Source organism: Ambystoma mexicanum, chromosome 4p (genome assembly GCF_040938575.1).
Source record: "Ambystoma mexicanum isolate Mex_15411 chromosome 4p, UKY_AmexF1_1, whole genome shotgun sequence".
Classification (NCBI taxonomy): Eukaryota; Metazoa; Chordata; class Amphibia; order Caudata; family Ambystomatidae; genus Ambystoma; species Ambystoma mexicanum.
In genome coordinates, this window is record NC_090927.1 from 245,289,846 (window position 1) to 245,308,218 (window position 18,373).

Sequence of the window (18,373 nt, forward strand, 5' to 3'; positions counted from 1 at the left end):
ATCTTACAATGGAGTGATGGAGGGGTTACATAGTATCCCGTGTCTAAATACTCATGTAGCAGTCAAATGCTACCCTTTCCTATTTAAATGGCTAGTGGCAGTGGTTTTACAATGACCTACCATGAATTGTCCCTACCGCGAACACCAGTAGCTAAAAATCACGGGAGCCATGTTTTTCAAGATGACACCTTAAGATCCTTTGTTTAAACAGGTCCTGGTCTTCTTTTTTGCCGTTTCTTTTTGGAAAGGTCCTTCTAGTGTTTGTCTCTGCGTGCAAAACCAGGTTTGGTCCCTTTGTGCATCTAATTCATTTAATGTTGTTATGTTTGAATACTAATTAAAATGTGCAATAAATTTTAGACGCTTCAATTAATTTTCTGTTACCGTCTATTTTTGATGGAATTCCTGTAATTTGAGGCCAAAGGCTGGCTTTCCCCTATTATGCTAAGACATCGGTTAACGTTAGAGTCACATGCCTTTTTTGTTGTTTGATAAGGGTTCTGCCCTTTATGTGAGGGTTTGCTTGTGACTCATTCTTTTTCCCTCAACCTCCCTGTGGTCTTTCGCCCTTTGTTTGTGGGCCTTTGGCAGGCTTCAGGAGTGAAGACCCCTTCTGGTGTCTGAGTGCCTGGGATGGGCAGGAAGTGAGGGAGTTGCCCGAAACTCCCTGTGCTTAGTCTTCTAGGAGACCCAAATGCACTCCGGCATGATTGGTTGGCAGACTGTCCGGCAAGGACAGCCACCCTGCTGGGTGAGTGACAGCTAGGCTGGAATGAAAGGGAGAGAACTGTTAATAAGGAAAGTCTCTTGGAATGGAAAGCAGAGTCGACCACTGGAACGAAAGAACCGAATAAGAGCTGGAAGAGGATGGCTGCTGCAACTCCTGGAGCGTTGGTTTGCCCGGTAAAGCCCTGCTGCAGGTCTGAATTGCCAAGTTCATTTCGGCAGAGAAGGATGACTTCTTCCTTTGAGTTGGTGGTACCAATCAACTCATAAGCCACCTGGATACCATTCTCAAGGCTGGTTAGAATTAACCAGGTAGATGGACACCAGCTTGTGTGCTTGAATCTACAGCTACTGGAACTGAAGTGACTCCATCTTGTTTGCTTTTTCCAACGATCTTGTGCTGTGCAGGAGTCCCCCAACGTTCTCCATCTTGTCCCCACAACTGAGGCTCACGAACAGTGAGATCTGCAGGAACTGCCAGGAACCAACGACCAGGGCCGGTCTTTGCGTCAGGCAGTGCAGGCAGCTGCCTGACGTGTCAGCCTCTAGGGGTCACCGGCTGTACCAGCAGTATGGAGGCCTGCACCAGCAGTATCTCATAAACAAATGAGTAAAAAAATAAATGAATACTGTTTTTCACTTGCATACATTTTTATTAAGTGACACTCTGCCAGTCAGACCCGGGACACAGGGCCAATCTGAGCGCATGCAAGCAGTCTGACTCTGCAATCCATTTCGGGGTTGCAGTGCTTCTGCAAACCCAATAATTCTGATAATGGTGGAATGGATGTCAATTGATGCAATGAGACATTTTATAGATCACCTTCGTCCAAATGTGTATTTTCGGCTTTCACATAAATGCCAAAAGCCAAGACATTTCCAACGGTGCGTTGTTAGATTTTAATTCGTTTTAGCAATATATGCCCCCAGCATTATTTTGGGATAAGCCATTTAGAGTGGCGATATAGGGAAAATTAACGAACCCAGTTCTGGGTACCCATTAATGACAATTAACAATTATAATGATTCTAGAGTGCCCCATCGTGACTTCTTTTCAGAAATAATTCGGTAGTCCAGGTGACATAACGGTGATAACAGTCACTGGCCCATTTATCGAAAGCCAACGGATGTTAACCCCGCATTAATGGCGTTTTGAGGAAGTGGCAGGCAAGGTGGCATGAAACAGCTGGCTGCAGATGGCACAGGCAAATTACCCCATCCTTCCAGAAAGGCACGCCCCAGGCCCAGGACTGCCCAAAGGTGTGAATACTTTTGAAGTCCCTTTATAGCCCCCACATGGTGCTCTGGTGTTAGAGCTGTAAACAAATCCCTGGGACTGCCATAACACCCTTCCCTGTGGTGTGAGCCCACTGGCTGCCGCTGCCCCCACCCCCACCCATATTCATGTATCACTATGCCGGTACGATAGCACAGAGAGTAGAGCGCTCACTTTAACATCTGTGCAGAGCCTGCTGACACCGGTTTGAATCCCGGCAGGGCCAAACTCAGCCTTTCATCCTTCCAAGTTCAATAAATGAGCACCACACACCGTGGGAAGTAATAAGCAGCGGTCAGATGCCTGAGGGATCCTAGAGCTATATAAATGCTAAATTATTTAATTATTACTGTCTCGCAGGACCCATCACTCGGTGCAAAAATAGCAGAATGCTCTGTGGCCATTCAGAGCAAACTATGAGTGAAAAGCTGGAAACAATATAGGTCCTGCTTTCTAGTAAGAGTATGGAGGGTGAAGCAGGTATAGCGGGCACGGCTGATGGCGCTCATCTCCATTCAATCTCAAAATGTGTGTTTCTTCTGACCACTTCAGCATCTTCTGGAGTGGACTATTCTGCACAGAATATGAGCAGGGAATTGCTTTAGTCCAATACCATCCACCCGGGGGAATTCCTGGAAGTCCAGTAACTCTGGGGTGCAATCTGTCACGACACTCACGTGTCAGTCTGCATAAAAATCTGTAGCATTCCCCACAGCGTGCAGCCTCCGAGAAGCCGTGACAAGATAGGTTATTAATGAAAAAGAGAACACAGGGCCTGCAAGCCCATATTCCATCCAGCCCTTCTTTTTTGACACACAAGCCATAATCTTCGACATAACCTTTTCTCGCTCAGAACTGATTCCTACGAGCACCCCACCTACAGCGGAAAAATGAAAGGCAGCAGATGTCAGGTGCATACCGTGACCAGATATTACGAACCAAAAATCCGGGCAATTTTGTGAAGTCAAAAAATGGGCGTAAAACAAGGACATCAAATGCTGAGCACTGAAAAATATATATGAGAACGGCTCAACCCCCACCATGGCACAGAGAGACTACAGCAGGAGCGCTGCCACATCAGAGTTTTTTTTTATATTCCAACAAAATTTTGTGTTTCTTTGGATTCACTCTGATGTTATAATTATTTCAACCATTCAGGGGCAATTTGTACAGCTTAACCCTTTTCGGGAGATGTGTGTCTTTTTCTAGAGAGTATTTGGGTGCACTTATAATGATGATGGTGGCACAGTAAACCAATATTGTGAGCACATTTTCTATCACCCCCATGCCTTCAAATAGGTCCCTCGGGTCGGCAGAGTCTTGGGAAAGGAGTGAGGAGACCAGGGACGAACAGGAATAGACGTGAGCAGCTACATATTGTAGAAATCCATTCTATGTGCTCCTGTGCTGCCACCTTTTAATGTTCCCACCAGCCACCTCCATCACCTGGTTCATGCATCATCCATAATGGCTATTCTCCAATATGGCTAATCAACCAGCAATGGGACTGTTCCGTCTACCAGGTGAGACTGTGTTCTGTGCTTCTAAGCACTACGCTCATTCACAAATAAAAACACAATGCAAAATAAAATAAAATACTGTGTGTGCCACTTTGAGCAAATGGACAGTGATTATTCACAAATAGAAAGTATTTATTTGTGCTTGCTTGGGAGGGGAAGGTGGGTCAAGGTGACTTCAATGTCCAACTTGCCAGCTAAATCTTCCATCTGGGAATGAAAAACATTCAGTTAAAGTGCTTTAGCCTCTTCTTCCTCAGAATGAGTTTGCCGCATTTTATTCACATACCTGATCGGTAACTCTTAGGCCCTGATTCACATAGCATTTTCCAATGGTGTTTTGCTATTATAAAACTCTTCTGTGAATTAGGCCCTTAGTGTTAATAGCAAGCAGCATTCAGAAAGTGAGTTCCCCACCTATAAGTATGGAGCTATGGACCACAAACTTGGCATCTTCTTGCCATATTATTACTCAATACTAACAACATCTTGATAAGTGTTGCTGCAAAAGATTAAGAAGAATCAAGTACAAACTAGGCTGTTCACCTGAGCTATATGGCTAAAACTCTTTCGACATAACTAACTTGAAATTAGTTTTTTTTTAAACATCCCGTTTTCTTTTTATGAGCCTGAAAGCCAGGAATAGTGAATTATTTCACACCTGACATTGGAAAACTAGAGCTCTCCTTAAACTCTCTTCTAGATCTTACTAAATTCAAGACGTAGACAAGCCCAGAAGAACCTTAGTGATAACCCCATCTGCTTGCAGCCATTATTTGACCAATGTATGCATCTTCTTGTTATGAGTAAAATACATTATTTAAAGTGCGTACCATGAGTTTGCTGCGTTCATTGGAAAATTCCACTAATAGAACTCTGATTTCCACCCGCTATGTTACAACAATAGTATACCTGTTACGGATATAGCTCAGCTGGTTGGATTAGGGGGGGGGGGCAATGATGCTTCCTGCATGGGGTGCAATCTGGTATAAGACCGTCCCTACCAACGACTCCAGCTTCATTTGTTTCTTTATAGGTAAGGTAGTGTGCCAACCCGATTGAGAGAACGCCACTCTCGCAGTGAAAGTTCATGAAACTTTCCCAACTTGCAGGCCTAATCAGCTTGTGACGCAACATATGATTCTTTTTCACCTAAACTACTTCTAAGAACTTTTGCAAAGACTGATGATACCAGAATTGCTCTTTCCTATCCAGAACACTAGCCCATTGACTTTTGCCTAGGCCTATTAACTGAAACTATTTACACTGTCTAACAAGTATATGTGATCTATTCTATTACCTTGTCCCTTTTGTTCACTTCTAAGTAACTGAACTGCCATTTTGCTCCTACTTCAGCGGAGCTCAAACTGTCTCAAAATCTTAGATTTTTGTATTGAAGTGTATTGGTATATAATATTAAGTTGCCTCCTTCTAGTGAAATGTGTTCTAAATGATTGTGTAATAAATTAATAAGTGTTTTACAAAGAAACCTTGAGTATAAGTGTCTACTTGAACCACTGTGATTGAAAGACCTCTGTGTAACCTCGTGTACTGCTTCCATTCACGCTTGAGATAAGCCTGGCTGCTCAGCTCGCTACCATACACTGTGTGGTACAGACTTATACCAAAAGTTAGTTTGACTTGCACCTGTAGTCCTAATTGTATGTGGTGGTCCCAGATGGTACTGCATGCAATTTTGCCTAACACACCACAACCCATATTAACTGGATCTGAGGTGAAACCACTGAGTCTGACACAATAACGACGATTTTCCAGGAAAGAGATAAACCACCTAAAGGCATGCTCCCATACCCTGCCACCGACCTCAACCAATCAAGAGCATTTTTATGATTGACCATATCAAAGGCGGCAGACAGGTCTAGCATTATCACGAGTGAGAGTTTACCCTGGTCAGCTACTTTCAACAGTTTGTCATAAACCGCCAACAAAACTGTCTTAGTGCCATACTTTGGGCGAAACCCTGATTGAAAAGTGTTTAGTGACTATTTTTCCACAAAAGCATGCAACTGTTAAGTGACAACTTTTTCCAGAACCTTTCCGGGCCAAGGAAGGCTGACAATAGGTCAGTAGTTATGTAAGACCAAAGGGTCCAAATTAGATTTTTATTTAAATGGTGTTAATATTCTATGTTTCAGTGCCTGAGGCAATGACCCTTGCTCTAAATATTTATTGACAAATGTGGTCAGGAAAGGGGAGATTTCCTCAGCCATACGCTTTGCTGCCAGTGCAGGCAATGGAAATAACAAGTCATTGGTAGGTTTCGGGGCTTTGATCAATGCATATGTATTTTCCTCTGATGCAGGATGAAAATGTAACTGTTTCAGGGTCTCAGCACCCCCGTATTGTTCCTGTCCACCAGGGGATTGATTTATGGTCTGTTCTGAGGAGGTATAAACTGGATTCTGACCCTTGGCTAAGATGTTACTCTTGATACATTCAATTTTCTCATCAAAAAAACTGTTAAAGGCATTAGCTTGTGTCAAATAGAGCAGCCCTTACTCGTAGGATGACAGTATGTTGATATAATAGAAAAAAGTTCTCTCGACTGATTGCTCACTCCCGTAATTAAATTATGAACACATTTTCTTTTAGCCACAAAAATTGCCTTTTTGTAGTTGGTTAATGCCATTTTAGCTCTATCAGTATTCTCTTCGGATTGATGTTCTTGCCTTTTACGTCCAGTGGAGCTAACTAGTTTACGTAGATGTATTAGATTTTGTGTGAACCAAGGTTTTTAGATCCTCCTTCTCATAGGTTTCCTGGGTGCAACACTAGTACATACAGTATTCATAAACTCAGTTCCAGCTGTGAGAAAATCCTCACTGGATAAAGTAGTATCAACTGAGGCTAGCACTTACTTAACCTCTAATGCAGCAATTTTATCTAAATCTTTGTGTTTTTCTGTAAGTATACCAGAGTCATCTTTGAGCCCTTGGTTACTGCTCAGAGTAGCCGTCAAAGAAAATAGTTTCAAAAAAGGATCTGACCAATGAACCGGCAAATTATCTGTAAGGGAAGTATGGTTACCTCTCATCATAAGCACATCCAAACAATGACCTTTGATGTGCGTAGGTGAGTTTCCTAATGGCCGTAAGCTATGATTTTCTAATATGTCCCAACTTTCTTGGGAGCCTGCATGTTTAAGATCATCTAACCAGATATTCCAATCTCCCAACAGTAGCATTTCTCGATATTTGCTACCTGAAGTAGTTAGGAAAAGATCTAGGTTATCTAAGAACAGTCTGTGAGAATCTGGGGGTCTATATCCCAGCACAATTTTGACAGCCTAGTTTGACGAAAGTACAATAGTCAATTGTCCCACTTGTGAGTCGTGATCCCATTCAAGAGTATTTTAAGTGGAAAATGTGTAGTGTATTGGTATAGATAACTGTGATGCCGCCCCCACGTTTGCCAACACGGTCAGTATTTTGTATCAGAAAGTTCTCTGGTACTAAGTCATGGAAAATAGCTTGTGAGGTGTCAACAAATCATGTTTCAGTAATAAGGAGAACATCTACTCTGTGCTCCTCAATCAAATTGGCCACTTCAGTTACATGGGCACATACAGATCTGGCATTAATTAAGGCAGCCTTAATGCCCGTATGGTTATTTCTAATGGGGATCACCTCACTAGGGCGAGAGATGCCTAATTCACTAATTGTACTTAGAGTTCTCAAAGTAAAATTCCCCATATTATTATTCAATGCTCTTAGGACAGACCCTTCATAAATATGACCTCTCATTGCTACTATAGCAATCACCACTAATAGTCAGCAGGACTCACCTGGACAGCAATATATCTGAACTAGATTTGGAATCATGACCTCTGAGCAGCAGCCTCCCCTGCCGACCGCCGTCCAGGCCGTAAACAGTCCTAATCAGGCTTTGCGTCAGTGCTTCGCGCTTCGCGGGTCAGTGACGCATCTCCACGGAGTCACAATGCTGCGCACAGCAATGTAGAGCGGGATGTGTAGTTCCACTCTAACTACTTTGTGAGGTACAGCTGCACAGCAAATTAGGCACACATGCACCGATCAGGTAGGCAAATACAATTTTAATGATGGAATACAACGTTCTACTTATGAAAGAGTTTCCCAGCAATCTATGTAAATACCACCCAGATGATTACAAATCACACAATCAATTTAAAGTCTCTTTAAAAAATACAGACACGCAATCACGCTATCCCAAGGGACAGACAACTTCTATTTAGAATGATGTAACAGTTTTTCTTTTTTTACTTGTATGTATATGCATTCTCTTGAACAGATGGTTTATGAGCATTTAAAATAGTTTAACCAACAACATGCAATTCCCAATATAATGCAAGAACATAACAAGAGGAAAAGAAATGACGATGGACAGCTCTGGGGCAATGCTCTGGTCTTGCAAAAAAGGCTGCACTAACAGTTAAAATGCTATCCGCAGTAGTGCTGTCAGGATTGGTGAGCCAGTTGACAGCTCAGGTTATAGCAACCCTTGTAAAATGTTTAAGTGGAGAGGGCTAAAAAAGTTCATAAAGTCTATGATTTGTAAGGACTCTCACCTTAGAACAAACTATCAGCACTCTAAGAAGCTAGTTCCACAGATTGAAAATGACAGGTTAAGCATTTTCATTCCCATTATAATGATTCCTCCCCTCCATCCTCACTGATTTGATAGATCCTTTCATTCTGACTGAAGACATAGGAGGGGGAGCAAAGGCCTCAATCACTGTGCCAAAACTCAGTATCACAATAAACTCCGTGTTTGGCTATCACAGGGGCAGTTGAAAGGCTACCTGACAAAAATACATCACAGTGTCTCTTAATGATGCAATCATGGAAAAGACAGAAACAATAACTTATTTGAGCCTCCAAAATATTGAAACTGTAAAAAAAAAGGAAATATTGGCAAGTTATAGACCCATACATAGATTTACTCTGTAACTGTGATGGCAAGAGGCAGCTGTTTGGTTCTTCTAATCAAAACAGCTCAGCTCTCAGGGATGTCATTTCACCAAAATGCCAGGGGTAGTGGAACTGACATTGCATGACCCTTGGTCCCCTGATGACATCACAGGAAGAGATGTCAATTGACTCCCCCACGCCCAAGTGACATCATGGGATGTAATGGCAAACGACCTTCCATTTTTTTAGATGCATCTACCACCCGTGTTTCCGAGTGCTCTCATGTCAGCCAGATATAAGAACCGTGGCACAGAGGGAGGCATGATTTGTCCTCGATCACGGGGAATGTCATTTTCCACTTTCGATGTGGGATCTATATGTAAAACATACATTATCCAGTATTTGTAACAGGATAACCAAAACCTCTAACTCAGGCTGCAGATAGTGTATGAAACATCTATAGATCAATGGACACAGCAGTATGCATTATCTGTGGCATTGCTGTGTTAAACAAGCCAAAAAACACAGACCTCGGGAGGTGTGCACTGCTGTTTACCCAGGATATAAATGCACAAGCAAGGCCTGAAAATGAAATCATTGACCAGGATTTAGTATCAACAAAATTACCTGATTATAATATCTATCTATGAGTCAGCTAAAACTATGAAAAAAGAAACCTATTAGACTGGTGTGTGTGCACACAGAGGAGTGTACATGATAATGATATCTTTGCTAGAGTATAATACCTGGGAAAGGTTCTTTCAATATACACAAGACCCTGCATAGATTTTAATATCTAAACGTTATACTCGGTGCCAGAGGACATAAAAAAATACACCATTCAATGTAATATCGTTGCTGCACACATAAATCCATGGCACCACTCAGGGACGTCATTTCACCAAAATGCCCGGGGTAGCGGAAGTGACATCACACAACCTTTGACCCCTGCTGACATCACAGGAAGTGATGTAATTTGACCCCACCCCGAAGTGATATCGCGGGATGCGATGGAACACGACCTTTCACCCGTTGACAAAAGAGCAAGTGGCATCACACAGCATTGTACACTACGAAAAATATGGTTACGATATCACTATAATGTGATGTACATTTCATACAAGAATGGATCACCATATGTATATTTAAGATCAGTGTGTATAAGCCCATATTACCAAATTACTGTGAATGCAAGCAGACGTCCATGACCAAATGATAAGGATGTGTTATTATATAGCATTTATGCTTAAGCGCTTTATATAGAAAAAATGTACATGCCATTTCACTGTGTTGGTACTCATTTATCAACCTCAGAAGGATGAAAGGCTGAGTTGAGGCGTTTAAGAACAGACTAAATCAGTGACTCACCCCCTGAAGTGTGCCTGAAATAAACCTGCAATTATTGTATAGAATTCTAGAAAGACACATTATTTGGTATTCCTATTCTTTCCTATTATGGGTCAGTGCTGAAAGTGTTAGACTTGTGGCACTCCTGTTGTTATTTTTCTTCTTTTTTTCTAAGGGGCCTAAACAAGAAAGCCAGCCACTCCAGAACTAAAGAGCCACATGGTGCTGGCCACAGCCCAGGAGCTTGCATTACAAAAAGAAATGTTAAAAAAAAAAAAACTTTTTTTTTTGCTTTTTTATTTAGAGGTCGAGGAGAGACCACAGAGGTCGCAAGGGAGACCTCAGAGGTCGCAATTGCGACCTCTGGCGACCCCTAAAGGACATCCCTGACACCACGCAGTTATTTTAAATTGAAAACACCCACGCGTTGCTTCTCAACCGGGGACTCACTGGTAGACTTCAAGGCCCGCACTGCACACTACCCCTTTGTCAAACCCAGTGGTGCGCAATGGCATAGCACATTTGGCAGCTCCCCTGCAAGCCATGCTGTGCCCCCCCAAGCTCCTTAACAAAGCACAGGACATGCCACACCCGGCCCCGTCCAAGTGTGTGCAATGTCCTTGAGGATTGTGCCGCTGCAGGGGCATGCACTACTGTGAAAGAAGCAAATATGTTTTTTAATCAACACTTAAATGTTTAATGTAACATAGAAAGAAGGGGGCGTAGCCTGGTCCACAAATATACCAGCAACCAGTGGTGGCTGGTGAGTTGTTTTTTGGAGGGTGTAAATAGTTTCCATAAGTATTTGATTGTGACCGAGCATAGCGAGGGAACCCAAACTAATGAAAATGGGTTGGGGGTTGGTCAGGGTGGATACTTCTTCTTCCCCTGAGAAATTATTTTGAATAATGGTGCATTAGAGAGCACTCTTTCTGTGAAAATTTGGTTAAAAAGCCAACAATTTGGGTAAAAGGCCAACAATCGGTTTTGTAGAGTGCAGGGTTAATCATAAAAAATAGTACAATAGATCTAAGTCACCAAAAGTGCACAGGGCATTTCCCAATGCATTTTCATGGCGGTCCCTACAATATATGTCAGTATTAAAAACCTTTTCATTCTGGCTGTGCCCAAACATTTCCATTCTGGTTCCACCAAGACATGCTTGTATTCCCATATAAGAGCACACTCAAGTTCGCTTTAAGATTTTTTTTATAGTATCATTACTGGCACTGGGGACAAAACTGACTCTGCCAATATATGTCCGTACTCCTATGTAAGAACACATTCCCGTTGGTTTGGCCATTGAAAGTGACATGTCACAATATGAAAACCTGTCCAAACTGGTTCCAATGTAAGCCAGTATAGAACCATATGAACATTTGTCGTGCTTGATTCATCACAGATGCTCAGTTAAAAAAAGTCATGCTACAGTAAAGAATATACAGTCCGCTACACCAAAACATCATTTTAGCGGGGCAACACTACTTATCATGCTTGCTTTTTTAAAGATGCTAAGTAATAAATGTCATGCCACAGTAAGCAATGGCTAGACTGACTGCACCAAAATGCCAGTCTAGCCAGGTAATGACACACATGAACTTGGATCTGCCCGAAAATACCAGTAAAACATGAAAAGTAAATATAGGGTCTGGCAAAAATGCACCAGTAGTCCCCAGTCTCCCAGGGCCTTGCACAAACATGCATTCTTTTCATCCTCTGGTCACTCACTCATACATCCCCTCTCATATTCACTCACAATGGATTCACCACACAGGCATACACCAAACCCCAGAACATTCAAACACACACTACCAGATTCACACTCATTCACCCAGCAGTCACTCACTCACACGTTCTCTTAAGTCCACTCATTGCATTCTCTACACAGGCACACACCCACCCAGAACATTAAAAAACACACATCACATCACATCGCATTACTTCGTATTCACCCACCAGTCACTCACACCTTCTCTTACATCCACTTATTTCATTCTCTACACAAACACCCACCCAGACCATTCAAAAACACACATCACATCACTTCTCATTCACCCACCAATCACTCACAACTTCTATTACATCCACTCATTGCATTCTCTACACAGGCATAAACCCACACAACCACCCCCCACCCAGAATATTAAAAAATGCACATCACACCACATCACTTCTCATTCACCCACCATTCACATACATACATCTGACACGCACTTCACACATTCAAAATACACATCACATTTTAAAAAAAGCATTATTACCTTTTTCTTGCAGCCTTGGTCTGTCCTTCCAGGCCACCCTCGGCTCCTCTGTGCTGCTCACAAACACGAACCAGAAAGATGTGAGAGCTTCCTGGTTCCTGTATGTGAGCTATGAGGAAGCTGAGGGAGAAGGGGTTGGAGCTGAACATGGCATCTGACATGTACCACCTGTCACGGTCAGCTACAACCCCTACTGAGCGATTCCCCAGCCCATCCTTCACCCTGATTTTAAAAAATGTTGGGGTCGGAAGGGAGACCCAGGGGTTGCAACTGCGGCCCCCAGGGTTCGCAGTTGAGCCTTCTGGTGACCCCCCAAATGACGTCCCTGTCAGCCCTGTGGTTCAGTTCCACCACCAAATAATTGAAAAGAACCTAAACGTTAGAATTTGGAACCATAGATAGATTTTATCTAACATGTCCAATGTAGTAAATTTGTGTTTGTTTTTGTATTTATTTGAATTGCCATCTGGCAAGGGTGCCAAGCCCTGGGCTTTTTGATTTTTAGTATCTAAAATGATGCCGGTGAATCCTGCTCCAAAGTGGTATTCTGCCAATCAGGCCGCCCTTTGTCACAACTCCATGACAAAAGCATAGTGCACTTGTGCCCTGCTGCATCAGTAGCCTGATCAGCAGCAGCCACTCTGCTCGTGGTGGAGAGCTAGTTCAAATGTCACACGATGCCCACTTGACTGCCACAGTGACAGAAAAGTCACTGCAGCACCGGGGCGAGATTTAAGAGATGTCCCTGGTGCCCAAACTACAGTGATCATGAGTGCCCCATGCTGGTGGCAGGGTAATCTCTAAGAAGAAGGTATGCCTGAGTTTAAGCATAGTGCACAGGGATACATATGGTCGTTGCTGCCACATCCAAATTGATATTGCACTTCTGTCTGCTCCTGTGATTCAGCTCTGCCATGAAAGGGAATATGTATTCGGGTCAGAAAAGACTGATACTACCACACAGCTGGAAAGCAACGCAGAGGACTCAGTCTTTCTTTAATTCCTTGTAAGGGCTGCTAACCCCCTCCACCTGAGACATTCACACAGCAGGTAGCTGTCCTGTGCCCATGCATCAAAGGAGCACACCCGTTCAGGAGGAATAGCCTCACACCAAGGTGCTGCATGTCTAAGGGTCTTTGTGTCAGTAGGAAATAATATGGGCGGGAATAGGATAGGTAGGACTGCAATGGACAATGGAAGAAGCCTTCCACCATTTTGTTTATCACTGCCTCTCTTTCCCTTTCCTGTCTCTTCCACTTCCTCTAGAGCAAAGCACTTTGGGCCTCATCCGGAGTTGGGAGCTATCCCAGCATTAATTCTGCTGATTAGAGTTACTGCGGTGGCATGCAGCGGAATCAGTGTCAGATCACAACATTTTGTGAACGCATACACCACTCCAACGGTAACGGTAATTCTACCAGGCAGAATAATCACTGAAACAGGATGCCCTGCCCTTAAACCACCGAAACCCGGCAAAATTACTATTACCGCTGGTCAATCGGTGGTAATAGTGCTGGCGCAATTACCACTGGCGGAAAAAGCTTCATCACCGGAACAAGAAGCATGACGGCAGCCATCTTCAAAAACAGAATTAACCCTGAACCCCCCACTTCCTGCAGCCATCTAGACCCAAAAGCCAAAGGAATCATGTCACAAGAGAGGACCAGAGGGAAGGTGCCCGAACACTGGCGTCGAATGCTGAAATTACGCAAAGGGGAAGCTACAAGTCCTCACATTGCGAGGAAATATGTGGAAGCAGGCAGAGGAAAACTTCTGGGCAGCAGAAGACTGCAATCTAGCAATCAATAAGCCAGAAGGTGACAGCAGTAGGCATAGCCCCCAGGATGCCAAATACTTTAGAAACAGTGGAATGAACTTTGGGTCAGACTGCAGGGCCTTCTCTTCCAGCACAGGCAGGAGGCCATGGCTAGAGATGGCACCACAGAACCCCTTGCCCTCACACCGTGAAAGGAAAAGGCAAACACCATCTTCGATAGAGAGTTGATTGAAGCAGTTGCTGAAGTGGATGTGGATGCCTGCAGCCAGTAGGCAGGAGTCATCGCCCCCATGCACATTGCAAATGACCAACTAGTAAGTGTCCCGTAGCATCAACTTTACCAATGAACATGGACAGATGCCATCAGGCCCAGCATCAGGCCCAGGCAGTCGGCATAAACTGATGGGGTGCCACATCAAACCCCCACCACAGCAGCTTGGTGGGAGGGCTCCAAGTGCACCCCACAGCCAGTGTGGAGTATGAAGGTGTGGCATGCAACCTATCAAACTCCCCCCCCCCCATTCCCCTGCTGGCACTGGCCGGGCCAGCTGGCGTGTGGTGTGCAAGTGATCATGACACAGCGTGGCTGTCAAACAGGCATGTGTGTGCCGGGCCCAGCTTGGCAGCCCCATGCTGGTATGGAAGAAGAGCAGTAGGGCAGTGTTGGATGCCCTGCATCTGCATGGGTGCAGTGAGCCAAACACCAAACCAAACTGAGCACTGCTGCTGCTTCCACAGCAGCATTCCATGAAGCCATGGCAGGGCCTAGACGATGCAGCTTTGCAAGGGTTGGGGGCGCATGAGCACATATAATCGTCCCATGCCCTGATAAAGCAAAGGCTGGGCCTGGATACCAGCACATGTCCATAAGAGTATGCCACAATATGCAAGACCATGCAGAGCCACTTGCACGCATGGCTGACCCAGCCAGATGCACCTGCATGGACAGCTCCCCTTGACTGCATAAGGGCCAAAGGGCACCTGACCATGGGTTAGACACACTCAGCTGCAAACATACCCACCGCTCTGTGGCCACATGCAATGGCCCATGTACATCCATACGCTTCGGGCCACATTGGTGAGGTGAACCTTTGATTAATAACATGTGTGACTTGCATCAATGCACAGGAATGCATGATGCCGGACAGCATGTAATTTGTCCCCCTACAGGCTCTCAGCCCGCCAAGTGCATCAGCATCTACAACAACCCCTGAAGGGCCATCTGATGGGACTGGCAAGTGCAAGGGGCAGCATGTCACACCAGGTCCCAGAAATAAAAGGCCTGCAGGTGCCAGGGTAAGCCCTGAGCCCACCCCACATGCCTCAGAGATCACTACTCCAACTGCACCCCAACAGCTGTCCAAAGTGCCTGTGCCGGGTGACACAGCTGCCAGCAGATGTGATGAAACCAGTGTGGAATCACCCAACCGACAGGCAGAGGGTGCCTGAGCATCACTAAGCCAAGAGAACATGCAACATGGTGTTATGCTCACCTGGTCTCTGTGGAGGCGTTGGGGCATGGTTGCAGCCCTCCCTGAACTTGAATCACCTCCTTCAGGCCTCTCCCTCAGTAGAAAAGCTGTGAGCGGTGGTACGTGGTGATACTGCTCCTGCGTGGAGATAAGAGTGTGTGAGTGCGCCAATCTGTGATTGTTGTACCTCTCAAACCCTTCACCTCAAAGTACGGTTTCTGTGAGCATACGCCGGCCCATAAAGCTCACCTGTGAATTATGGAAGATAAGCTCTCCATCCTGCTACTTCTGGAAGGGGCGTGTCGAATGGGATCTAGTTCCTTCACTGATCCCTGATAAGGATTAGTCCGGTCCAGCTGCGACAATGCTTCTCCTTATGATTGGTAAGTCTTTCTTGAGCTCTTGTGATGCTGTTCATTCTCTTTAATGTCTGTATATGTTGCTCCTATTTATGCCCGCAGTAATGTCTCTCTTCTGTTTTCTTCCCTTAGATGGAAATGCGGCCTCAATGCACCTGTGAGACGCAAGAAGCGGGCAGATGGAAGATGGATGCAACTGCAATGCTTGACAGCAGGTAAGTGATGGTTTAAGGGAAAGCGTGAAGTATGGTGAAGCACAACCTTAAACTGACTGTTTTTTCGATGTCTAACCTTGTCTTCTGTTTTTCCTTGCATGCGCTGCTGTCAACAATGGAGCGTGTCATGCTGCAGTGCCAAGATGAAGATTTCGGCGTTCCGGAAAGTGTAAAGATGAATACTTGGTACGCCGAAGAGATGTACAGGTAAAACAGCTTCCCCCAGTTGGTAAGTATGCTGGCAGGAAGAAGGATGTCCAGCATGAAGGATCTTCAAAGGTAAGTCTGACCTCAGGTGACGGTGAGCGTTATGCTGCTTTCAAGTGCAGAATAACGCGAAGCGTCTGTCTTCAGGATCAGGGCAGCTTATATAGCTGAGAACGTGGGCACGCCCATTAGGGCCGGCTTACCAGCCACACCCTGCCACTCCTAGAGAGTGAGCACGTGCAAAGGCAATCCATTAGCAGCCACACCCAAGAATACACTTGGGGCTGCTTAATGGATGGAATGTTCAAGGTTAATGCATCTGAAGTGCTATGTCCATAATAAAAGTTTGTAGGTGTTAAATAGATGTTCTTGTTTACTTTTGTTCATGAACCTGGTGCCAAAGGTGCCAGGACAGTGTCCACCAAGGTCTCCTGTTCATGCGACCCCTGCATGCCTGTGCCCCTGACTTCATGACCATGACACATGGTCAGCATGCCCAGACACCAGAGGGAGACACGGACAGCCCCTCGTATGGATTTTCATGTTTCAGCCCAAGCTCCCTCCATAGCCCATGACCCATTCTCCAGCCCACACTTGACCACACCATCATGCTGAGGCCGGACGCAAAGGCGCCAGGTCAAATGGAGGCAATCATGGAGGCAATCATGCACACACACTCCTTCCAACTCTGGGCCATCCGGGATTGTATTCAGGGTGACACATGCCGCATTGTGCTGTGAATGGAGCATGACCGGCACAGGTGGCTGATATGACTGCCACACTGACAGTGTACGGGCAACGCATCAGGGAGCTAAGTGAAGGCATCCTTTGCTGAGGCTATGCAGCAAAACATGGAACTAACTATGCAACTTATGAAGGGGCCAGGGTAAATTACATGTAGTTCCGCCACACCTATGGCGGTTCCTTGCTGAGCACCCCAAGGTGCCATTCAGAGTGCATTCTGGGCCCTAAGTCACTGGGGGACGGCTTGAAGGTAAAGAGGCCATGCAAGTTACTCTGCACAAGTAGCTGGGCACAGTGAGTTTTAGGGTGGTGTTGAGGGGTGGGGGATGGGGCTAGTGTGTTGGGGTGGTTTTGAGGGGTGGGCAGGTGGATAGTGTGTTGGGGTGGTGTTTAGTGGTGGGGATAGTGTGTTGGGGTGGTGTTGATGGATGGGGAGGAGGGATAGTGTGTTGGGGTGGTGTTGAGGGGAGGGGGATAGTATGTTAGTGGTGTTGAGGGGCGGGAGAGGGGCGATAGTGTGTTGGGTTGGTGCTGAGGGGGGAGAGGGGATAGTGTGCTTGGGTGGTGTTGAAGGGAGGGGGTGGGGGGATAGTTTTTCCACATCCACATTAAACATTTATTCAACTGAATCAATGCCAGGACATTCCTCATTGTGTCCATTTGATTAATCATAATTGTGTGAGTTCATAAAGTGGTGCATGGCATGTGAAATGTTAAATCGCCAAAAAATTGTCCATCAATTCTTGGCGAACCCCTCATCCAGCTCTGACATCATCTTGACAAATGCATACAGACAACTCTGCTACAGGCAGTGTGTCCTCATTCTCAGGGGGTGGCAAATCCACATCAGGGGGTAGAGAGACATTCCTCTAGAGACAGATATTGTGCAGCATGGCACATAGCAGCACAATTTTCCCTACTTTTTCAGGACTATACAGCAGTGCTCCTCCAGTACGGTCCAGGCAGAGGCAACAGGCCTTTTCAGGAGGCCAAATGTACTCTCAATACAGACCCGGCTCCTGCTGTGTGTGTGATTGTAGGCCAACTACTGTGGTGTCTGTGGACCCTGAACAGGTGTAATGAGGCGAGGCAGCAGCGGGTATCCAGAGTCACCTGCAAGCAGGTAGGTCAGAGGCATAGGTCACAGTGTATTGTGTGGGTGTGACCATTCACTGCATCATGGCAAAGGGCATCAGGTGCATGCATATGGGGCTTAATTGCAAGGCATGCATTAATTTCACTGTATGTGCATGTTGTATCTGGCGCTTCGTGCATTGTAATGTGATCACATGCACCATGTTTTCTCGCAGCAGATGCAATTTAAAGAGTCTATCATTGTCATGTCAAGATGATATGATGGCTGCCTTGTTCCTGTTTGTTGCTCTTGTGCATTTGCCTTGATGGGTGGTTTCTTGGGCTGCCAAAGGTTTCTGGTGGGAGCGGCTCTGCATTGATGGCTGAGTATACCTGGGTACCTAGCTGTGGAATTGCCAGGGTCATTGGTGTCGGTTGTCACACCACATGTAGCTTAACATTGAAGAGGCTTCTATCATGTTGCATTG

General features: G+C 45.2%; 1 protein-coding gene across 1 annotated transcript in view; it reads left to right on the plus strand.

The window, feature by feature from the left end:
* Window positions 1-18,373, plus strand: part of LOC138452816 (cysteine-rich venom protein VAR11-like) — a 196,651-nt gene that overhangs the window by 40,843 nt on the left and 137,435 nt on the right. The window contains exon 4 of the mRNA XM_069605157.1: window positions 15,778-15,860. Coding sequence (XP_069461258.1) covers window positions 15,778-15,860 — 83 coding nt within the window. The remainder of the gene's footprint in view (window positions 1-15,777; window positions 15,861-18,373) is intronic.